This window comes from Prunus mume, linkage group LG5, assembly GCF_029339155.1.
Source record: "Prunus mume cultivar Tortuosa linkage group LG5, ASM2933915v1, whole genome shotgun sequence".
Classification (NCBI taxonomy): Eukaryota; Viridiplantae; Streptophyta; class Magnoliopsida; order Rosales; family Rosaceae; genus Prunus; species Prunus mume.
In genome coordinates this window covers 5266975-5291894 of record NC_142702.1, presented here as the reverse complement: position 1 = coordinate 5291894, position 24920 = coordinate 5266975, and the positions used below count along the sequence as shown (strand labels likewise).

The following is a 24920-nucleotide window of genomic DNA, read 5'->3' as shown; positions in this document are numbered from 1 at the left end:
CCCACATTTTCTAGCAGCATGGCTTGTGCAGATAATTATTTAGTTAACTATTTTAGTTTAGGGACAGTTGTAGAATTGAGTTCCCCCACTGCAGAAAACTTCACCACTTTCATAGAAAAGGAAAATTGTAAACATACAGAAAGCATAACTTCTAGTCACTGCTGCTGAAAAAAAGAAAAAAAATTGGGTGATCACATAACCAGATTTTTTGAGTAACACTACAGTTCCAAGGTTTGAGCACATTTATTTCAGAACTTAACTAGTTAGACAAAGGTACAGATACAATAAGAAAATTTGTCTGCTTTGCAGCAGATGGTTTTCCATTAAGGAAATTGTGGTTAATTTCCCACACTGCTTACAAGAATTGGACTTCTAACACTATGAGTTCCATCGTACCAAACCAGCTCCGCAGACACATGTGATCCATCTGGAAAACCTTCTCCAACAATGGTCAAATTGAAAGTCTTCTCCTCATTCAAGGTCCTGAAGGAAAGAACTTCAGGATCCACCTTGATGTCAACATTAGGATTTGGCATGATTTTGGCCTCGTAAGTGGAGTTGGCAAGGCCAACATTTTTCACTGTTCTGTGAAATGTAACCGTAAACGGTTTCATTGGTGTAACATTTGCTGCCAGTGAAGCGTAATTGTGATCCTTCGGTGATCCTTTCTCAGAACCTTTGGGGCAAGTGCTGTTATCTCCTGATATATGCCTAACTTTGGCCTCATCTAACACTATGCAAAGCAACCTTATGTAATCTTCTTTCGAAGCATCATACACAAGCCCAGGGTCTATAGCTTTCACAGGATCAATATGTCCAGATCCATAAGAAAATTCACCAGGAGAAGTGCTGGTACCATTCATGGGCTTAGCAGTTGTCATTAGAGATGATTTGATGGCTGCTGGAGACCAATCAGGGTGGAATGTTTTAATATATGCAGCTACACCAGCAGCATGTGGGCAAGACATGGATGTTCCAGACAGTATACTGTATTTTAGACTCCTCTTGTCCTCAGGGCTACTTGTGACAGAAGCAACAGGGGAATATGCAGCCAAAATATCTACCCCTGGGGCACTTATGTCTGGCTTAATAATCTCCGGTAAAATTTGATTAGGTCCACGTGAAGAGAAGGAAGCGGCAATAGGTGCATCATCATCTTTTATGGCTTCACTTTTTAATATGTTGGCTCGAGGCTCTTTTGTGGAGTTCAGGAAGGACTTCACGACAGTATAATCTTGGTTGCTTAAACCCGTTGCAGGTAGCGGACAACAAAAGAAACATCAGGTGTGGAAGAGTGTAAAATTGAACCTAGCGCACCGGCTTTATGAGCCTCAACATTTCCACCAAACTTATCACATACCACAATCTTTCCTTTAACTAAATCTCTGTCTAGGCAACCTGGTGAACAAATCCCAGCATAGATTTCGGGGCACTTACTTGAAGCATCTTTTCCATGTATCAGTGGAAAACTTGTTCCATTTAAACTGAAAGAGTTCACCGAACTCCCAACGAGTGTGCTTCCATTTCCAAGAACAACCTTGTCAATAATCCGACGATCTGTGCTACTTGCTGCAACTGTAAGAATCCACGGTGCCACACTTGATACAGAACCCTCTTCAGGACCATTGTTGCCTGCAGAGTTTGAGGTTAGTATCCCTTTCTCCATTGCATGAAAAGCACCAATTGCTATAGGATCAACATCCAAAGGAGATGCATGATTTGGTCCAATTGAAATTGTAATGATGTCAACCCCATCGGCAATAGCGTGGTCGAAAGCAGCCAAGATAGCCTCTCCAGTGCACCCTTCAAGAGTGCATATTTTATATACAGCAATTCTCGCAGAGGGAACTCCTCCTCTTGCAGTACCTGGTACTAGTCCATAAAAACTCACATCCTTTACGGCATTCCCAGCTGCCGTTGAGGCAGTGTGGCTTCCATGACCAATTTCATCCCTTGCAGATTCCTCCTCTGATGTGAAAAACCGAGCTCCAATCAACTTCTTGTTGCAAGTGAAATTTTTTCCACCATTACAAGCACCTTTCCATTTCATAGGAGCAGGCCCAAAACCTTCATCTTTAAAACTATCTGATTCAGGCCAAACTCCAGTGTCAATCACACCAATAATAACATCACTCTCAGCCGTGTCATTTCGAGTGATTGTCTCACCGAAACTCATGAAGTCCCAAGATCTTGTTGTTTGAAGTTGGTAAGTTCTGCTTGGGAAGACAGAGACTACTTCCTTCATGTTAGCAAGCTTTTCGCTCTCACGGTCAGTGAGCTTCGCCACAAATCCATTGAAACTCCTTCTGTAACTTCTTATCCAGGCATTTGCAGCAGAGCTGCCCTCGACAACTCTTTCGAGTATACCAAGGTGGTGAGACAATGGTGAGTACAACTCATCATGAGGAAGTGACCCCAAGTACACAATATATGGCTTTCTGTCTTCATGACCAATGGCTTTGCACAATAAGCTCATACTGAGTATGAGAATGAAGAAAGCATAAGTAAACAAGAATGCTCCATGCTTAGCCATTGTTCAATGCTCAAAACCTTAACTGGTGAACAATACTTTATAGTAGAATGCTCAAAAACCTTAGCCTTTAAGCATCCAGATTTTGCTTCTCTGCAATTACAGATAAGGAAATCTGTGATTCATTATTACAACAGATATGCATCCATATTTTACTTTCCTTCCATGGGATTCATTATTAAAAGGATCCAGAATTTCTTTCCATCTAGGATGACAAAAATATAAGTTCAGCGTCTGTTCACACATCTCCTGGGTCCATAAATTACGGACTGCATTTGTACCTTTTTTTTTCCCATTCAACTGCATATGTACTCAAAAGTGGCCCAAATTCATCCTTTTGCAACAAGTTTAGAATTATTAGGGCAAGAATTAAGGCTTCAAGTCTCATTTAAACAAAATCCAAGCATCTGACTTCTGACAGAATTTATCCCCTCGTAACCAAACTAAATCAATTACATAACGCCTAGTGTCCTAAATATAATCCAAATATTAGCCTTTGTTGTAGTGGTAGTTGTCTCGACTTGATTTGAGAGTTCGCCCAATATGGATGCAATTACTATATGTAGTTGTGATAAAGTTGTGACTAGCCCAATGTTTGTAAAAATATACTTAGTATATAATAAAATGATTGACAATATTTCTGGAGTTGTCTTCTAAAAGATTTTACGTTTGGCTCCTTCTTTCCCTTAACACTTCAAACTCTCCTTCTCCTTCACTCATATGTGCAAGCAAAGTCCTCTTTACACACACACACACACACACACACAAAGTGCTCTATCGATTGAATACGTCAAAAATACAAATTGATGGTGTATGGGGTGATATCAAATTTCTTGTTATTCCAACCAATATGCTTTTTTTGTGATACGCAATGTCATGTTAATCCTGTTCAAATAAGTATTCTCTGAGCTCTCCCCACGGTTTGGTTTGGTGACCCTTTTTTCCCATTGAAAGAATTTCAGGCAACCTCAGGACCGTATGGCCTACTTCGATCATGTAGTTTTTCCAAATTAGTGCACTATAAAGTTTTTGGTATCGAATTGATGAATTTGAAATTAAAGAAAGAAAATTCTCCTATGACTGCATTTTGGATATCTAGTCAGAAAACTGAATTAACCACCCACTGAAGAAAGAGAAAGAGAAAATTGTAAGCATATAAAAGAGATGATATTTGATCATTATTGCTAAAATGTACTTTTTCTTCTTGACATTGCTCCGAAGGTTAATTTGACAACAATAATAAAATTGTGATTAAGGTGTAGTGTACATAACACGTAGTGACTAGTCCCTTCCTCCAAGGTTAGGGTTTTAGAGCTGCCAGTCTCAAGCACAGGTTGGTTTCTAGGTGATTGCTTGTGTTTTACGGCTGCTTTCAAGGGTGTCTTTCTCATCACATGTACGGTGTGAAATACGGCGGCACTATTGTTCAAGCGGGTGTAGGGTGTTGTCTTAGGTTTACAAAGGGAAGCATCGAGTGGATGATGGCGGTTGTTAATGATTTGGTGTCTAGTCTCACCTCTTCCTTGGCAATTTCAGAATCTGAATCAGTGGAGGTTGTCGGGTTAGAGGATCTAGGAAACTTGAAGGCTGAACGGTTTTTGCACCTTGGGAAGTTGCTCACTTCAAAGGCGTTTCATAAGGAGGCTTTATTTGGCACGTTGAAGAGGATATGGCATACAAGGGAGGAGTTCACTGCGGTGTCTTTGGACGACCCCAAGAGGTTCCTGTTCTCTTTCAAATCAGATTTCGATAGGAAGAAGGTGATGAAGGGCTCCCCTTGGACTTTTGATAGAGCGTTGTTGCTACTAACAAGCACTGATGGTGAAGTGGACCTTATGTCCATTTCAGTGGATTCGCAAAGTTTTTGGGTGTGAGTGCGGCTTATTCCACTGATATTCTTGACCCCGGCCATGGGAGAGAAACTAGAGAATTTTTTGGGTACATTCTACATGGTGGATCGTGGCTTAAATGGAGACTATTTGGGGAGCTTTTTGCGTATTAGGGTGGGATTGAGAATCAATGAGCCGCTAAAAAAGTGTGTCACACTGCGTTTGTCTGCAGATGAACCGGCTAAACAATATGAAATAGAATATGAGCGGCTCCCATATTTCTGCTTATATTGTGGGCGTCTGGACCATGTAGGTTCTACATGCAATGTCAAGGCCTCAGGGGCTATTGAAGTTGAACAATATGGAAGGTGGAAAACGATAATGAAGGATGTGTATAATATCCAGGCAGAGAATAATTTAAAAGGCAAGTGGCTAGGTTTGTTTGACGACGATACTAAAAAAATGATAAGGTTTCACGCCGTCCAGCGTATGGGGTGGTTAGATCCCTCGATGAGGCTTTTGGCTGGCAAGGAGTGACGGAGATGGATAGTGGGATGGATTGCCCCTTGGCGCAAGTCTTTAAAAGGCGCCGAGTGCACAGGGAGAATGAGATTATGACCTCCTCACAAGGGGCCGATGATGATGTGGTTGGCCACAGAGAAGGTAGGTGTAAGCCCTGAACCAAGGGGCCCCTGAGTGCCTTTGTCGGATATAGGCCACCGAGATTGGATGGGGATATCTCACAGATTCTTCTTATTGCTCAAAAGCATTCTGATAAAGGTAAAACTGTTTTGAGGGAAGATACCACTACAACTTATGCTACCTTGAGGCCACCAACTTCATTATGCAAAGGTAGTATACAACGTGGCTTTCAGATGGGCAATGCCAGGCCCCGGAGGAGTCCTGTGACGACCAAGGATCAAACGCAATTAGAAGCCGCTTGCAAAGAGGGGAGGCATGGTGCGGATCATACAATTGGTGCTAAGCGCACACCCGTGATAGGTCCCTGGGGTCGGGCCCATCACAAGAAATGAAAATATTATGCTGGAATGTTCGGTGGCTGGGCAACCCACGAACATTCCGAGCCCTGAGATTCCTTCTCAGAGATAAAAAGCCTCGTATCATCTTTTTGTCGGAGACCAAAAAGACGGTGCTCCAGATGGAGTGTGTGCACGACAGTTGGGTATGATGGGGTGGGGGTGCTTGGTGTTGGTAGAGAAGGATTGGAAGGGGGGTTAGCTTTATTATGGCAACATGGTGTGGAAGTAACTATTCTATCTTCTTCTCTATGGCATATTAATACTATTTTAAAGGGAGTGGATATGGAGACTTTCCGTTTTACTAGGTTTTATAGTAATCCTGAAATGGGGTTACGTTGGCACTCTTGGGATTTGTTACGACAAATTGCAGGGACTGTTCATGGGCCATGGATTGTAGGAGGGGATTTCAATGAAATACTTAAGGCTCATGAGTACTTTGGTCACAGATGAGGGCCTTTCGGGAAGCTTTGGAGGAGTGTGGATTGATAATTATTGGGTTTAAGGGGTATAAATTTACATGGTCTAACAGATGGCAAGGTGATGGGAATGTAAAGCTAAGGCTGGATAGAATGGTGGCTAATGGTGACTTTTTTAGGACTTTTCCTGAGGTAACAACGCATCATCTGAATTCTATTGTGCCTGACCATCTTCCTTTGTTGTCGTATTTGAGACCAAGTACTTGGGAGAGGAAGCATAAGCGGTTTTTGTTCGAGGAAATGTGGACTACTGTTGAGGGTTGCCAAAACGTCATTACGCATGCTTGGGAGTTTGAGACTGGAACTGTAGTAGAGAAATTGAAGGCATGTCAAGGGTCTCTGCGGACGTGGAATAATGCCCATGTAGGCCGAATACCCACAATGCTCCAAAGTCTGCGGTAGAAATTAGATGACATCCAAAGGAGAAGTTTCTCCCCAGTAGTTGAGTTTCAACAGAGAGATATATGTAGGGAAATAGATGTGTTACTGGAAAGAGAAGAAATGTTGTGGAGGCAGAGATCGCGGGTCTCATGGATGAAATATGGGGACAAAAACACAAGATTTTTCCATGAACATGCAAAAATGTGGGGACGGCAGAATCTGATTAAGGCTATTGTAGATGATCGGGGGATTTGGTGTACATCTACTGAAAGTATTGGTAGTGTTTTCTGTGAGCATTTTCAAGGCTTGTTTGCTTCCAATGGACTACATGAGGTAGGAGTAGTCACTGAGGTGATTAAGCCGATACTCACTCCATCTCAAAATTTGCGCCTCAATCAAGTTTTCTTAAGGGAGGAGATTGAAACTTCCTTGGGACAAATATTTCCTACTAAGTCTCCAGGAGTGGATGGTATGTCGGCACTGTTTTATCAGAAGTATTGTGGGGTGGTAGGCGTTGATGTGGTAGGGTTCTACCTTAATGTCTTGAATGGGGGTGCCAGTGTAAAAGAAATTAACCACATACTTTTGACGCTCATTTCTAAGGTTGACAAACCAGTAAAAGTTACTGAGTTTCGGCCGATTAGTTTGTGTACGGTGATCTATAAGATGATCTCCAAGACTATAGTTAACAGGTTGAAGCCTATTATGCCTCTTATCATCTCTGAGTTTCAGAGCACATTTGTCCCTACACGGTTGATTACGGATAACATTATTGTTGTGTTTGAAAGCATACATGCTATTAAACGGCGTGGTGGGAGTAAGCTGAAGAAAATGGTATTAAAGCTTGATATGTCTAAAGCTTATGACATAGTGGAATTGACCTTTATTGAGGCTATGCTTAAGTGCTTGGGCTTTAACGACAGATGTGTAGAGCTAATCATGGATTGTATATCCACTGTTACATACTCTGTCCAAGTTCGGGGGCTGGCTTAGGGAATGATTGTGCCATCAAGGGGGCTGCGTTAGGGAGATCCTCTCTCTCCATATCTGTTTTTAATTTGTGCGGAGGGACTGTCTGCTTTGCTTTCTAACGCACTCAGAATCAAGCGTATAAGCGGCATTTTCGTGGCTCATTGAGCACCTACTATTTCTCATTTATTTTTTGTTGATGATAGTCTATTTTTTTCTAATGCCCATCTAGCTGATTGTGCTTATTTGCTTCAGATTCTCAGCATGTATGAAAGAGCATCTGGTTAGAAAATTAATTTTGATGAGTCTGCAGTATGTTTTAGCCCCAACACTGATCCGGTGATGAAGCAACTAATTTATGAAATGCTTGGAGTGCCAATTGTTACATGTCATGAACGCTACCTTGGGATGCCTACCTTAGCTCAACGCAGCAAAACCCAGATGTTTAATCATGTGCGAGAAAAAGTGTGGCGAAAGCTCAATACTTGGGATACTGAAGTTCTGTCAGCGAGGCAAAGAAGTCTTAATTAAGGCGGTTGGTCAGGCACTACCTACTTATACAATAGGAGTATTTAAATTGCCAAAATCTTTGTAACATGAATTATCTGCTATGATTGCTCAGTATTGGTGGGGGAAGAGTGGCAGGAAAGGAATTCATTGGTTGGGTTGGAGGAAATTGTGTAAACCAAATTGTTTGGGAGGCCTTGGCTTCAGAAACTTTGAAGCTTTTAATAAAGCCATGGTAGCAAAACAGGCTTGGCGTATTTTATAGAAACTCACCTATCTGGTGGCTAAGATACTTAAAGCCCGATATTTTTCGCATGATGATTTTATGCAGGCTAGTTTGGGGAGCTCGCTGTTAATGATATGGAAATCTATTCTGTGGGGATGTGAGGTTATTGAGGATGGCCTGATTTGGAGGGTGGGCAATGGAGCTTCTATCCATGTTTTCCAAGATAGGTGGATTCCAAAACCATTTACTTTTAAGCCGTTGATGACTAGAGGGCTGGATTGGAATACTACGGTTTCTGACCTTCTAACTGCTTATGGCTCATGGAATTTACCACTGTTAGAGCAACATTTTAGCTTGGAAGATCAAGATATCATTTTTGGCATCGCCTTGGGATCAGTTTCACAGTTGGGTGATAGCAAATTTTGGTTTTTCTCAAAGAACGGGAAATATTCCGTTAAGACTGGGTATCGTGTGGCGGTAAGGCAGTGCGATGAGGATTTTGGAGTGGGGGGATCGGATCAGAGTGCTCAAGAAGGTTTCTGGATGTGAATTTGGAAGCTTGCAGTCCCCAATAAAATTAAAATGCTAATATGTACTGACATTCTACCAACTGTAGTCAATTTATTTAAGAGAAGGGTGCTTACATCTCATGTGTGCTCAAGGTGTGGGAAATATCCTGAAGATGCCTACCACACTCAGTGGTCTTGTAAAATGAGTCAATTTTTTTGGAAGTGTACCTATTTTATCCCGCGATTTAATCTGGCGGGTGGCACTTTTGCTGATGTTTTTGAGGTGTGGCTTCAATGATGTCGAAAGCTGACTTAGAGCGCTTTGCTTGTTGTGTGTGGAGTGCATGGAAACTACGTAATGACTCTTTGCATGGGAAACAGATTATACAGTTGGATAATATGGTGGAAAACACGATGGAAATGCTGGCAGTGTTCAAATCTTGTGAGGAGCAGTCCAAGCTCCCCTTCATCTCTCAACAGGTCCATTGGTTGAAACCACAGGTCAATACTCTTATTCTTAATTGTGATGGGGCTGTGGGTTGTGAGCAAGGTAGTCGGGGTTAGGGGGGATGCTGTCGTGATCATGATGAAAACTTTATCTATGGTTTTGCTTCTTTTGGTCCGCCGGGTCTGGATGTTTTAGGCACTGAGTTGGTAGTTGTCTATGAAGGTTTATTGATGATGGGATACCTGGGTTTTACTCGGTTTACCATTGGTCTTGATTCTCAAGAAGCTGTTTCTATTCTCAAGGATGGGTTGGATGGGTGGAGTAATATTGGTAATGTGGTGGAGGATGTTCGTCGGTTAATGGTTGATCGAGAGGTGGCTGGAGTGTTCTACCAACACTGGAAAGGTAATAGGGTGGCACATAGCCTAGCCCAGCATGGATTGAGTGCGAGATCTCGACTTTAAAGACCATGCTCCTCTATGGCTAAGCATTCTTTTAGATAAGGATATAGCTATGGTGTACATCTTTGTTTGCATTTTTGAGGTGCGGTGGTACTCTTTTTCCTTGACCGGATTTTCCCCCATTAGAAGTTTTTAATGGCAAGGTTTTAATGAGGCCACACTAACGCCCTCCGTTCGTTTGTAAATTGTTATCGTTTGTTTGGTGCTAGTGATTCTATTTGATCAAAAAAGGTATAATGTACATGAGAATTGGACTTTCTAACAGTATGAGTTCCACTAAACCATGCAGAGCTAATGTAATCTTTAGAAGCATGCAAAATCGTGGCCCCGGCTAGTCTGACAAATGGTGGAGTTTTATACAAAAAGTCTCAATACTATTAATAGTTGAACCACTCATAAATTATATATTGTACATGGCTTATTAGGGTAATTAGATAGCCAGAGACGAACCATAGGCCTATCACTAATAACATAGATATTGTCCAAAACTTAACCACTTACAAGGCCTTGTAAGTGTGGGGCTTTACCACAAAAGGGCTCGGCGCTATTAGTAGTGGAACTACTCATTATATGTTGTAAGTTGTTTAGTCAAGTTTTCAACGTGGAACTTTATAACTTTGCATTTCCAAGAAACTGTCTTTTAGTTTGTGGGTTGAGCATTAGCTTTGCATCACATAGCTTCAATCAAAAGGATTTATATGTAGTACATATAACTCAAAAGAATGTGACCAATAGGGTAGTCCAGTGGAAAATGGTATTGAGTTTCAGACCATTGATCTCAGATTTGAACCCTTTTATCCTTGTATTTTAATTAGACTATCGCTTGTATTAAAAAAAAACCTAAAAAAAATGTGGTTAATTAAATTGAAAAATTGAGGGTAATATTTTGTTAAGCAACTACTGGTTCACAATAGATAGAGTTAAATCCTTTTTTTTTTTTTTTAGTAACAATAGTCTAAACTACAGGAAGGATGGGAGGTTTGAACTTGAGATAACTAGTCAGCAAATCAAGACCATTTTCCACTAGGCTAGACTCTATTGGAGTATATGATTTCGACAATTGAGGCTACTGTCAAAACTTTAAACAATCTACTTGTTCTTGATTCGTTCACATAAATTACGTTTCAATTCAACTGCCAATCCTAGAAATATACATTTATTCTCTTAATTTCACTTCCAAAAACATTTTTCGAAAATAGTTTTAAAAAGCATATTACCAGACAGTTTATGAGTTTTTGCTTAAATTAGTACGTATGTGTGGAATACACAAAGCCTTGTCTGATTTCTTGAAACTTGTAGGATGTGGACAAATTTCAGCCCCCAGTGCTCCCTAATTTCTTTTCCTCTTATTCAAGAGGGATGATTGGATCTGTTGATTTCGTGCTACTATAATTAAATTGCAAGAAGAACTTACATTTTCATGCTTTTAGTTGGTGTGAGTAGTGCGAACTTATAATGGTGTTGCAAATACATTCGCGCCAACACACACGTTGTGCCAAATTAATGAGTATTTGCGAGGGTTGCGTGCACCATCGCAATACAGTGTTACAACATACCAATTTTCTTCTTGTGTGCAGTAATCACATAAATTAATTAGAGTGCTGCTAAACGAACCTTAAAATTAACTGAGTACACTCTATGATCTAAATGCATCCTAATATTTAAATCAAAATGTAAAATTAACTAAATAAACCCTATTTAACTACCAAAAATACCCATAATACACTCGATTTAAGTGATAGCCATGATAAGACGGTGGTAGTAGAAGTGGTGAAATCATATATTGAGAATAAACATAATATATCTATCAAAATCTCTTTTATTTGTCGTGGCCTAAAATTAGTTTATTATCAATTGAAATCCACCACTTTTTGTATTTCCTTGGCATGTGCCATTGGCATAGGACCCACTAAGTCAATGGCCTATTGCATGAATGGCCATGGGTTGTTCTACGGGTGGTATACTTCTGCAGGTAGACTAGGAACTGGCTTGTATAGTTGGCATCGATCACATCTTTTGACATTCGCTATGGAATCGTGGCTCATGGCAGGCTAGAAGTAGCCTATGCTTAGGGCTTTTTGGGTGAGTAACCTGCCCTAAAGTGATTTCCACATTTGCCATCATGAATCTTGAAGAGCACCTCAAAAGTTTGATGGTACTTTACACATATGAGATAAGGACAATTTGACAAGAATATTATTTACTAACAAGATTGTTGCCCTGCATGTAGTACCTTGCGACTTTTTGCTGGATCTTCCTAGCCTCAGACTTTTCTTTTGGCAAATTTTAATTCACCAAGTAGTCGATGATAAGGTCTTGCTAGCTAGGAGCCTCATCAATCTGCATTAAGTCTATCTGTTCTACCTCTTCAATGCTTGGCTAATCAAGGTGCTTTCAATCGGGATTGAGCTTCTGAACTGGGTGTCCAACGCTGATCATAGGCTTGCCAGCGTATCTGCATAAGTGTTCTTTGCCTGAGAAACTTGCTAGATAGTGAAGGTCGTAAATGCCTTCAAAAGTTCTTGAACTTTGTCGAGATATTGATCATTCTTAGGTGTTTTGCCATGTACTGTTATTAGGCTTAATTAGTGATAAGCTAGGAGTCTGAATAGATGGCTAACCTCTTGATCGACAATTCTTTTGCTAAGTGCAGTCAAGCGAGCAATGCCTTGTACTCTGCTTCGTTGTTTGAAGCTTTGAAGCCAAGTATGATGGCTTACTCTAACATAGTTCTGTCTGGGGGGATTATGACAATGCTTGCTCCAGCTCCTTTATGATTTGATGCTCCATCTACGCGCAGTTGGCACATGTCTTTAGGTTGGTCAAGTTCGGCGGAGGAGCTCTCGTTTGCTCTTGAACTTTCTTTATTTATATTTACCAGCTTCCATTTTTCGACTGAGGATAGAGTGAATTCTTCAACAAAATTTGCTAAAGCCTGGGCTTTTATAGCAGTCTTCGGCCAGTAGAGGAGGTCATACTAACTCAATTCAATAGCCCATTTCATGAGTTTCTGAGAAATATCGAGGCTATGAAGAATCAATCTCAAAGGAAATTATGTCATGACGATTATTTGGTGAGCTTAGTATGGTCTTAACTTTCTCATGAAAATTACAAGGGCAAAAATTGTCTCAACTTGGTTTGGGAGTTTGCCTCACATGAATGAGGTGATTAGGATATGTAGTTGTGATAAAGTTTAATATTGTAAATAGCACATTGTTTGTAAAAATAATATATAATAAAATGATTGACTATATTTTTGGAATGTTATATTTCTAGGGTTATTCTTTTTTTAGTCTCCGAACTTAGACCCGATTTGTATTTGAGTTCCTCAATTTCCAAAATCATTCTCATCGTCCTTCAACTTCAGTTTCGTTAGGTCCCTTGCATTTAACAGAAAAAGTTGACAAAATTGATGTCAGGATCATTTGTCCTAACGAAACTAAAGTTGAAGGACCACGAGAACGATTTTGAAAATTAAGGGACTCAAATGCAAATCGGATCAAAATTCAGGGACTAATAAAATGAATAATCCTATTTTCTAAGACTTATCAGATATCCGGTGTGTTCTAAAATATGATTGACTACGTCATTGGCTGTCTCTTTCCCTTAACACTCCAACTCTCTCTCCTTCACTCATATGTGCAAGCAAAGTCCTCTTTACAAACATACAAAAAGGTGCTCTATCGAATGAAGACGTCAAAAAAAGAAATTGATGGTGGCGATATCAAATTTCTTGTCATTCCAACTAATATGCCTTTTTTGTGTGATACGCAGTGTCATGATAATCCTGATCAGATAAGTATTCTCTGAAGTGTGAATTTTAATAATTTTTTGTTATTTGGAGTTTTGGAACTCTAGTCATAAAAGATATGATATTTGGTCACTATTGCTAAAATATACATTGCTCCTAGTTTGGATTTTGCCCTTTTTAGACATACGTATCAAGTTCCTCCACGTTATTATTCACAATTTCACATGCGTCAAATATTTAATAAGTCTTAGAAAATATAGCATACCATAATGCCATGCAAAGACAAAAAATTTCCTAAAATCATCAACAACATTTATTGATAATTTTTTTTTTAATACAAGCGATAAACTTTTAAAATAGTCGGTGATGACATTGACAATTTGTGCATAGATCTCACGAGCTGAATTGTAATAATCATAGTCCTCTTAATAGTATATTTTGCCTCATAAAAATCATCAATATGACTCACATACACGTGGATTTCCTCCTTCCTCCACTCATGCAATCAAAGCTCTACGTACACTCTCCTGTCTTGGGTCACACAACAAGCAACTACCACCCCACCCCCCAACACACACACACACACACACAAATCACACCCAAATTTGCAGAGAAACCTCAAAAAATAATTTTCCACTTCGCCATGTCCAATATTTCAGCTCTCTAACACCATCAATGATGAACAATATTGCTTCTCCTACACAGGGAAAACCCAGTAGGGGTGGCTGGAATGCTGCTATATTCATCATCTGTAAGCTATTTAATTTCTTTTTTTTTCATCTTTTTTCTCATTTAACTCTCACAATTATCTGAATTTCTTTTCATTAATTTTATGAATTTTATTTGTTTGCTTGATTATTATTAACTGCAGTTGTTGAGGTGGCCCAGCAGTTTGCATTCTATGGGTTGGCAAGTAACCTCATCATGTACCTCACAAATGTTCTGGACCAGCCCTTGGCCACGGCGGCTAAGAATGTCAACACCTGGCTCGGTGTCTCATCCGTCTTCCCCGTGCTTGGAGCCTTCGTTGCAGATTCGTATTTGGGTCGCTTCACCACCGTCCTCTTCTCCATCACCATCTATTTCATGGTAAACAAAAACAAATTCATTATTATTATTTTTTCACTACTTCATATATTTAAGTATATATGTGTAGGATGCTTTTGTGAGTACGTAAATCAGATTTACAGTTTGACAACATAAGCATGTTAATTATGTAACGAAACCGAGAAATCATTGCTCGTGTTGAGTACTTATATATATCTTTTGTGTTCATGGATTGTATATGATATATCATGTTATAGGGCATGGTCCTTTTAACTCTCTCAGTCTCAGTAATTCCTTCGCAAAGTCGCCGAGCGGTCTTCTTCGTGGCACTGTACATTTTATCGGTTGCCCAAGGCGGGCAAAAGCCTTGCGTGCAAACCTTTGCAGCAGACCAGTTCGATGAGAACACGCCGGCGGAAAGAAAGGCTAAGAGCTCATTTTTCAACTGGTGGTACTTGGGTTTGGTGTTTGGTGCCACTTCTGCCACACTTCGGAGTTGTATATCTCCAGGTAAAATCTACGTTTGAGATCCCCCACAGTATTATTTATATTATAATAATACATAAAGAAAAAGTTTTGTGCGGTCAATAAAGTTGGATAAACTACATAATTGGACCCCAAAAATATTTTATTCGTTAAACTACCTTGTTGCCTTTCATTGAATTTCTTGTTTCCTCTCTCTTTTCAATTCAAACTAATATTATAAAAATAAAATAAAAAAAACTAAATGGTCATGGCGTCAAGGTTGGTTCATCTATTCCCTCTTGCATTAATTTAACATCTTTTTTTTTTTCTAATTAAAAAAGAAAGGATATTCTCACACACACACACGATGCCATAGAAGATCGAACTGCTGACCAATGACCACTAGCCTGCATACCAACAGCTCTACCATTGTACTAAGACCCACATTGGCTCCAAATCATTCATCATATATATATTGTAAAAAAAATAATAATAATAAAAAAGTATTTAGAATACTGTTTTGGGGTTGATTAATTACATATGAACAGTAATTAAAATCAATATTTTTCTTGTAGGATAATGTTGGGTGGGGATTAGGGTTTGGCATATTGGCAGGGGTCTTGATGGTGTCACTATTATTATTCTTGGTGGGAATTCAGAGGTACCGGAAGCAAAGGCCTCCTGGCAGCCCATTTGCAACGCTGGCACAAGTGTTTGTGGCAGCAGCTCGGAAATGGCACGTGAATGAGACACTCAATTGCGAGAGTGTATATTATGAGGACGAGAAGGGTGGAGCCACGGTAGAAGGTCAACCTCAGGCTCTAGTTTTGTCTCGTACTAAACAACTGAGGTAACTTTTATAATTAAATGCTAGTAATTTTTGTAAATCAATGGCTACGAGATTTGAACTCAGAATATCTTTTAATGTTTGGAAAAGAAGTACCTTGAAATCTCGGGACATATTTCAACGTTAGGAAAAGAAGTATCCCTTATCAATAACTACGTTTTTTTTTTATAATGTTTAAACTTTATTATGACCAAGAGCTAGTTGATTAATATTGCACATAACACTTTGTGGGCCTGCACCAATTTTATGTTAGTGATTAGTAAAGTAGGTGTTGCCAACCTTTGGTGCCCTAAAGCCAATACCTCAACCTCTACACACTTTTATGCTAGTGACAAAACAGCATACGTATAGGTGTGCCAACCTCTACTGCCCTAAAGTCAAACCCTCAAGAACAAAACTCATCACAAAACGAATATAGTTGTTTTTTCCATTTGTATAAGTTTAGGAACTTTTCTTTATAGTAATTTCAATTTGCAGGCTTATTAACTTTTTTTTTTTTTTTTTTGGTCAAGGAGGCTTATTAACTTGTTGAAAAACAAAATGCAGATTTCTGGACAAGGCAATGATGATAGACGAAGTAGATGCATCAAACCAAACCAGAAATCCATGGAGGTTATGCTCTCTCAATCAAGTGGAAGAAGTGAAGCTTGTCCTCCGACTCATTCCCATATGGTTAAGTTGCCTAATGTTTGGTGTAATCCAAGCCCAACTTCACACCTTCTTCACCAAACAAAGTAGCACAACAATCCGATCAATCGGTCCCCATTTCCAAGTCCCTCCAGCATCACTTCAAGGACTTGTTGGCATTGCCATCTTAATCGCCGTTCCAGTCTACGACCGATTTTTCATCCCGTTAACCCGAAAATATACAGGGCACCCTTCAGGCATTACCGTGCTACAAAGAATCGGGATCGGCCTAGTCATATCAATACTCAATATGGTTGTGTCAGCCCTAGTAGAGGCCAAAAGGCTCGACGTTGCAAAACATTATAATCTCATTGACAAGCCTAAAACAATAATACCAATGAAGGTATGGTGGTTACTTCCACAATACCTAATTTGCGGTGTCTCCGACGCGTTCACAACCGTAGGACTTCAAGAACTGTTTTATGATCAAATGCCAGAGCAGATGAGAAGCATCGGGGCAGCGGCTTTTATTAGTGTTATCGGCGTTGGTAGCTTCATAAGCTCTGGTATTATAAGTATTGTGCAGTCCATTACCTCCAGAAATAGTGACAAATGGCTTGGGGACAATATTAATCGGGCTCACCTTGATTACTTCTATTGGGTGCTAGCAGTTTTGAGCACACTGAGTTTGTGTGTTTATGTGTTAATTGCAAGGGCTTTTGTGTACAGAAAGGTTGGAGGAGAAGAGAAACTAAAGGCAGAGATGAGCTTATTTGCAAAGAACCATGATGGAGAGACATGAGACATAAAAGGCAAGATTAGAGCAAGTACAAATCTAAGACTCACAAACTTAAACTTAGGATAAAGTGCTCTACCATTAGCAGCTAGAAGTTAAGCTCGACAATTACAAGAAGTACTTATTTATTTGAGAGGAAACACATTCCGTCGTTGATTTTAAGTTGAAATTCCTAATGAAAAATGCCTTAAAATAATGCGCATAGTTTAAGGGGTAAGAGCATTTACGTGTGCACTCGAGGTCTTAGACTCAATCCCACCAATTATTCCAATGAACATGCTCGAAGCAGATTTTTTCTATTGAATTAAAAATCCAAAATTTGAATGGCAGGGATTGAAGGAAATGATCAAGTTGTATATAGGAAAACCTGAACAAAGGATATGATTTGATTTGATACTTGGGATCATGGTTTCAGGGATTTGATTGTTCTTTTTCCTTTTGGTTAAAAACGAGACCAAACGGGAGGGGGAAGATTCCAACATCATGCAAGAGAATCACTAGAGATTTCATTCGGGCATGCACTGAAAAACAAGGACAATGTTGGGTTGGGGACGTTGGGGTGGGGTGTTTCATTCTTTACAATCACTAGCTATAAATTTTCTTCTTCTTTTCTAAATTAAAAAAAAAAAAATTAAAGTCCGAGCATCATGGTCGACCTTGAATCTATAATTCATTCAATTGAGTACAAATAATTATATTATTGTAAAATTCATCTTCTTTTTTTTTTTTTTTTTTTTGTGGAAAATAAGCAATAGTATATTATTGATGAGCAAACAAAAGTACAAAGCAACTATATGTTAAATATGAGTAAATCTTCTCCGGTGACCAAACATAACAACATGTTGAATTGATTTGAAGAGAATCACGCACAATCCAAATAATGACTAAATCCACGATCTAACAAAAATGTACTCGGACCTACAATACAAATCCATCAAGCGAAAGCAAATCCATATCAAAAACCAAAAGCTAAAAAGAAATAAAATCCTAAATAGAAAACAAATCACAACAAACTCCAAAAGAATTTCTGAAAATTATTGGTCTAAAACAAAACTAAGAAATAGGACTACCGTTTCACATCAAATAGGACCACCGCTCCGCATCTTTCGGGCAACCCAAAGAAAATCATAACAGCATTATAGAATTCATCTTAGAGCTTCAAGTGTGGAATTAGTGTGACACGCGTCAATTTCATGACTTCGTGACTGATGTAGTCGATACAATGATACAAACATTTTGTTCTGGCAGGACTGCCCCTTCAAAAGTGACAAAGGACATACAACTTGCCCATAAAGTACACATGGAATTTGGTATTATTGGGGTCGAAGTTGGTCATGCACGTGCATGGAAAGTTGGAAACGTCTCTCTTACTGTGTATTCTTTCATTCTTGTAGAAAATATATTTTGTACGTCCTTATTTCACCAAGTTTATTTTTATTAAATGAAAATAAAAAACAAATATATTGAGGACAAGCAACTAATATAAGTTATTTTAATAAGATACAAAATAAAAAATCTCCCACAACTTTTTTAAGTCCCATTATTTTTTCTCCCCTTGTGATAACTATCATGCTCACATATATCTATAGCATTGGTGAAATTTTGACATGTTTAGTTACCCACTAAATCGAAAAACTTAGTTGGAGAAATCAATGAATTGGAATTGGATAAATTATTCTTTTTGATTTGATTTTGAGGGTATACTTATATAATTTTTATTCTTTTATGTGTTGGCAAATATGAGTGTTTACTTATAAAGAATGGGTATTGGAATGATTCCAATTTCTACTCTTCATGTGTTTATTACACATAAGGGATTATAAAAAAAATTATGTGTGTTCCACATGTTAAAATCCGTAATGGAATATCCTTCAAATCAAGTGAAATCAACTAGAGGAAGTTATTGATCCGATTTCCGTGCCTTGATTACCCCATCTATATTCCCCGATTCATGACTTCTGTTATCTCTAATAAGCAAACATGAAATGAGAATGTGTGCAATTGGAATTATTCTACTGTCCTAAGTACCATGCTAGCATTCGTGAAATTTTGTGACTAGACGAAATGGTTGTCTCTTGTGTCAATTTGTTTTGAATTGGATCACAAGATCGTATATATATTTTCATAAATAAAAAATCCAAAAAGATGTCAAAATCTCGTTTAAAAAATTTGAATGGGGAAAATTCCTCCAAAACTAAACAGTAATACCATTGGATAATGGATTGGACCGAAATAGTCATTCTGAAGGGTCAAATGGAATATAATGAACAAGTCCACATTTTAAACAGTAAAAACAGCACCTTCTTTGCTTCTTCACTAATTCAAAAATCAACCAAGAAGATCCTCGAGATTCTGGACGAAATCTGTCGGATCTTTCTTTCCGAACTGTCAGATTTTCAAGAGGATTTTCTGTATCTCTCTGACTCCGATGGCTTCCCATTTAAAACCCACCCACCCTTTCTTCCCTTTCATTATCCTCTGCTCTTCTTCTTCTTCTTCTTCTTCCTCCTCCTCCTCTGTTCCCGGTGTTATTGCTTTTGATATTACAAGAGTTCATCAATCATGGGTTTGTCTGCAGAGGCCCAATTTCATGTTCTGGCTGTTGATGATAGCGTTATTGATAGAAAGTTGATTGAGAGACTTCTCAAGACTTCTTCATACCAAGGTATTATATGTTCATGGAGTTTTTGGTTTCTTTTGGTTTTGTTCAATTCTGCTTTTGAATCATTGTTTTGGCTTTAATTGAGTGCTAAAATCTTTCTGGGTTGTTTTCTTTTTGTCAATTTCTGCAGTTACTGCTGTTGATTCTGGAAGTAAGGCCTTAGAATTTTTGGGTTTGCATGATCAAGATGATCAAATTGATGCAGATATTCCCTCTCTGTCTCCAGATAATCATCACCAGGTTTATATTGTGTTTCCTGTTTGATTCAATTTTGTGATTTTTTATTTGAATTTCTATTTTGCAATTTCATCAGTCTGATCTGATTCATTTCCCCCTGCCTCTTTTTACAGGATGTAGAAGTAAATTTGATCATTACAGATTACTGTATGCCAGGAATGACAGGCTATGATCTCCTCAGAAAGATTAAGGTAAAAAGAGGACCCAAAACCATTATGCATCTTACTTTCAATTCAGCAAAGTTTTGAGGATCAGTATCAGATTTCACAATTGGAATTGTTTCCAGCCCAAAACCATTTCAATCAAGCTAATATTTGGGCCTAGACTTGTATAATTGGAGTTGTTATTGTCCATGAATGAATGATTAAACTTGGTGCATCATCTAGGATAGACTAATAAAAGTTTACTTTGATTTGCAGGAATCTCATGTTCTTAAAGACATACCAGTTGTTATTATGTCCTCAGAGAATGAGCCATCAAGGATCAACAGGTTAGGGGAAATTTCAGATCTCAAATTAGAAATGCTTGGTTCATTTTATGATCATGATCTGACATGTGGCTTGATGGGTTTTTGATCAGATGCTTGGAGGAAGGAGCAGAAGAGTTCTTTCTAAAACCAGTGCAATTGTCAGATGTGAACAAGCTTAAACCCCACATGTTGAAGGGTAGGGCTATGGAAGACCAATCCAACATCAACAAGAGAAAGGTCATGGAACAAACACAAACACCAGAGAGAACAAGAACAAAGTATAATGATTTGGAAGTGACTTCATGATCAATTGATGTTGTTACCTTTTTTTTTTTTTTCAAGTATAACGTAGAACGCTCATCGACTTACAGAGGATCTATTGTCAACCGTTGATATCATCGACTTACAGAGGATCGATTGTCAACTGTTGATATATGTGAATCTCACCGTAGATCAAACATACGTCAGCTTCTAACAGTTGAAAAACCAAGCTTATCACTATAATATACCCAGAAGATTTCTCTATATTTGTTCTCTTTTTTCCTTCCTATATTTCAAGCTTGATTATACAGGCTCCATAGGGATTTAGATTTCCTCAAAGACAGAAAAAGAGCCATGTTCAGAAATCTTCAAATTTAGATCTAATCGTAAATTAACGGAGAGAAAAATATTCATTAAATTTGGTTGGTGTCTTGCCAGTCAATTATGTAAGAAATAAAAATATTCGCTGGTTATGACTTTTATAAATGGGCAGATTTTGTAAAAGGAAGCTAAATTTTTATTTTTATTTTCTTGTTGGAGAAGCTAAGAAGTATTTGAAATTGACTTTGGGAAGGTGTGAACAATTACATGATGACCGTTGATACGTTCATGGTATTAAATAAATTAGGTAACCTAGTCATAGAAGCTCATATTGAAAACAAAGATTTAACTTCTTGTAGTTTAGATCATCGTTTGTATTTTTGTTTTTTAAGTGTTGGAATGGAGAAAATTAATACTCGGCATAAGAAGTTTGTAGTTTAAGTGATTAAGAACATTTACCCCTACACCCATGAGGTTTTATATCCAAATCCCCCATCCTAAATATGGGTTATATTAAAAAATATAAATATTGCTACTAGGCAAAACTCAAAATTTTGTAAACAACATTGGTTGTAAAACAAGAAAATTGTTAAATTCAGCATGGAAATAAATAATAATAATAATTGGGAGTTGAGGGTTATTTTCAAATTTCACCACATTGTGATTTTAGAAAAGAAGCAACGACTGTCGTCACCACCCTTGCCACCACCATCCTTGTGTTAATTAAGAGGCTGTAAAATAATGTGTGTGTGGTGCTTCATAAAGTGCAAAGCACCAAGTTTATGCAAATATATATTCTAGAAAAGGAAAATACTATAACAATAATCAAGGAATAATTGAGTGAGGCTAATGGAGATCGGTAGAGGTAATCATGGTTTTGACAGAGAGTTAATTGAGTTTTGCCGTACGGTGGCTATCAAATTGAAACATGAGGGATGCATGAACTTGGCAACATGGAATGTGGGTGCGTAATGATCAACCAATGACACATGAAATTAGTGGTGGATCTAGGCAGGGAACGTAATGATCATTACCTTCAAATATACATAAATAAAAGTTTAACTAAAAAAATCTTGACCATTATCAACTCTTTGGACCTCAACTTTTTCAACTTGAGGCTTAACAGTGGGAAAGTCATGATCATTTTTTTTATTTAAATATTTTTTTTTCTTTTTTAAAAAAAAGATAACAAATTCAGACCCAAAAAACAAAAAAAGATAACAAATTTTTGTTTTCTTAGAGTTTCGATTGTGATCCGACATAATAAAAGATAACATATTTAATCAAACATCCCAACAAAAAATCAAACAAATTCTCATAATAGCATTAATGCATTTAATCAAACATTAACATACTAACAACAAATCAAACATCTCAACAAAATTCCTAAAATCAAAGACCTTATTAATTTCAATAAAATCTCCAAATTATAATTCATTCCTAATTAAACCCTAGAATACTCATTTCAAATTAAAATTAAAATTAAGATGCACATATTTATTTTAGGAAAAATCCAACATGAGAAGATAATTAAAGAGGAGAGCATGAGAAGAATACTTGTTGCCTAGATAGGGAGAAACACTTAAATGAAATGGGGATATAACTATTTTGCTATCCTCGACCAATCACAGTATGACATGCGTGATAACTTTTCTACGTGACATTATGTGATTGGCTGGGGATAGCAAATCAGTGTTATCCCCATTCCATATAAGTTTTTCTGCTATATAGGAGAATATGTTGCCACGAGAGAGGTTATTGTCAGCCCAAAGATAGAAGTTACTGCTAAAGCTGCCAAGAGGAGGTGAGGACTGTTGGCTATGCCTATGAGCAACCAAAAGGGCTGGCTGGTGGGTCGCTTTCTCGTTCACGGGAGGAGAGCCTTGACGGCTAGGATTAGGGTTTCTCCAGTTTTCTTTACTGATTTTCTACGTCATCTCTCTCAGTCATCTCTGATTGTCTTTTTGAGTTCTTCTCGGTGTATTGGGTACAACGTTTTTTTGTTCTTTTGTTCTCTGTGGGGTGGCTGCGTCACCTTCCTTTCTGGGTTACCAAAGAGCCAATCACTAGTGAGGGGTCTCCATCTTAATGTTATAGAGGTGGCCACCGCCTCTTCTGCTCAAGAGGGGTGACAAGTATGCAGCCTGCGGAAATCAGAAGTGTGCAGAAACTAGTATTGGACATCTGATTGTTAGTGGCATGGATTTTTCTGGTAAGCGTAGTTTTTGTATCAAGGATTTTGTTGACAAGGCGGAGGAGACTAGCCTCGAGAGGTCTCCAAGGTCTCCCTAATAATTATCCTATTTAACGTTCGTGGGCTTGGCAACCGATGAACGTTCCTACTATGAAGATCTTTCTTTGGAAATTACTTCAGGCTAAGAGGCCAATCTTGGTCTCCCTTACTTGTTAATTGGGGTTCTAGATTAAGAAAATTGGAGGTGGCGGTTGGTGTTTGGCTGGATATGTTATGATGCTCATAATACGTCTCTGTACGAAGAATTATGATGCTTTCTTTAGATCATATTCATAGGAGACTTTCTTTGACAGTATATGCGTAGTGATGGGATGTGTTTCAATGGTTTTGCAGTTGGGTGATTGGCTGGATCTATTTTGATACCTATAGTAGCTGGATCTATTCTGATACTCAAAGTACATTTTTGACTATGTACGAAGAACTATGATGCTTTTTCTAGATCATAGGAAGACTTCTTTGACAGTACATACGTAATAATGAGATGTTATTTTAAGGGTTTTGAGGTTGGGTTCTAGGTTTGTTTGTTTTATATAAGTTGTTTGACTCTTATGTTTAGTCAATAGCATATGTGGTACTCTTTCCTACCATGAGGTTTTGTTTTCTCTGAGAAGGTTTTAACGAGGCCACATTTAACATGCTAGTTCTTACCATGTATTGTTCCTTTTGGTTTACTGAAATACCATCTTTTCTATAATTTTTATAAAAAAAAACCAAAAAGTCTTGTTGCTTATATTTCTTCGCTTGTTTTCCTTTTTTTATTTTTTTTTCTTTTAAAAAAAAAATTATAATAGTTTGAGTGGGCTCGGCTTTGATTTGTGGGTTGCTTTTAATTTTTTTTTTTTTTATGTGTTTGGGTAGGCATGGGCTTTGTATGTTTCACATAATCACATAGGCTGGGTAGGAAAAGGTATGATTACATATAGGTTTTTTTTTTTTTGTTGGGAAAAAAATTGAGTAGGCGGCTGCCTACCTTGCACTTGCTGTAAGATCGCCCCTGATTAAATTGGCTTTAAGAGATTGCAGTGTTGTAGAGTGATTGTGGTTTTGTGCAAAACAAATTATGTTTTTACAAATACACTCTCATGCTTTGGAAATCTTCGTAAGAGGAGATAGGCTAGAACCAATCAGGAAATGGGCTAATAATGACGTATGACTAGGCAAGAGAACAAAAACTGATACGGTGTTGAGTGGGGTCGAAGTCATCATCATGATTGAACTAACGAGAGATGAATGTGGGAAGGTGTTAGGCAAAGTCATAACAAGAGAAGTTGCAGTCATTTCTATAGCGGAAAGAGCCATCACTGTCAAAGGTACCGCCGCACACTAGATGAAGGATTAGCTATTGACACATGCAACCTACACAAAAGTATAAAGGACTCATATTGGGAAAATGTGGTTCAAAGTCATAAAAATATCTAGGTGTAAAGATGATACCATTGTGTCAAATGAAGGAGGTAAAGGTGAAGATAACTGAACCTCGGTCATCGTTTCCCTCATCCTTGACTTAGCAACTGCTTGTTCGGCTACATTCCTTTCAAGATCCGCCTGTTTTACTAGGTGCTTTTTCTTACCTAAAGAAGCCAGATAATAAGCAAACAAAAGTCATCAATATTGTCACAACCCGATCCGAGAATAAAGAATATTCTCGAATCAGGGTGCGTGAATTAAATGAAATAAAATAAAAAAACTGAAAAAATGATTAAAATACATTTCCTTTATATATATAAAACAATAATAATCTTACAAGTGTACAAGATATAAATAAAATTTTATCACTCTAAACTAATCCAACTTCTCTGGTTTCGTC

General features: G+C 38.1%; 4 protein-coding genes across 4 annotated transcripts; 3 read left to right on the top strand and 1 right to left on the bottom strand.

Moving 5' to 3' along the window:
• Positions 1-165: 165 nt before the first annotated feature.
• On the bottom strand, positions 166-2613 carry LOC103330747 (subtilisin-like protease SBT4.3). The gene is given in 2 exon segments (XM_008233352.2): positions 166-1264; positions 1267-2613. Coding segments are annotated over 2 exon segments (2193 nt in total). The 5' UTR covers positions 2534-2613; the 3' UTR covers positions 166-338.
• Positions 2614-6961: 4348 nt separating this feature from the next.
• On the top strand, positions 6962-8507 carry LOC148916712 (uncharacterized). Its single transcript, XM_089052264.1, has 4 exons — positions 6962-7202; positions 7539-7737; positions 7848-7905; positions 8064-8507. Exons 1-4 carry the CDS (start codon positions 6962-6964, stop codon positions 8505-8507), a joined length of 942 nt encoding a protein of 313 aa, XP_088908390.1.
• Positions 8508-13681: 5174 nt separating this feature from the next.
• LOC103343771 (protein NRT1/ PTR FAMILY 5.4-like) lies at positions 13682-17065 on the top strand. Its single transcript, XM_008247409.2, is given in 6 exon segments — positions 13682-13878; positions 13999-14216; positions 14432-14665; positions 14667-14684; positions 15215-15489; positions 16033-17065. Coding segments are annotated over 6 exon segments (1704 nt in total). The 5' UTR covers positions 13682-13802; the 3' UTR covers positions 16916-17065.
• A 2110-nt stretch (positions 17066-19175) lies between these two features.
• On the top strand, positions 19176-20802 carry LOC103343772 (two-component response regulator ORR9-like). The gene is made up of 5 exons (XM_008247410.3): positions 19176-19574; positions 19702-19811; positions 19922-19999; positions 20228-20298; positions 20388-20802. The coding sequence occupies exons 1-5, from the start codon at positions 19472-19474 to the stop codon at positions 20581-20583; spliced, it is 558 nt and encodes a 185-aa protein (XP_008245632.2). The 5' UTR covers positions 19176-19471; the 3' UTR covers positions 20584-20802.
• The last annotated feature ends 4118 nt before the right edge of the window (positions 20803-24920 follow it).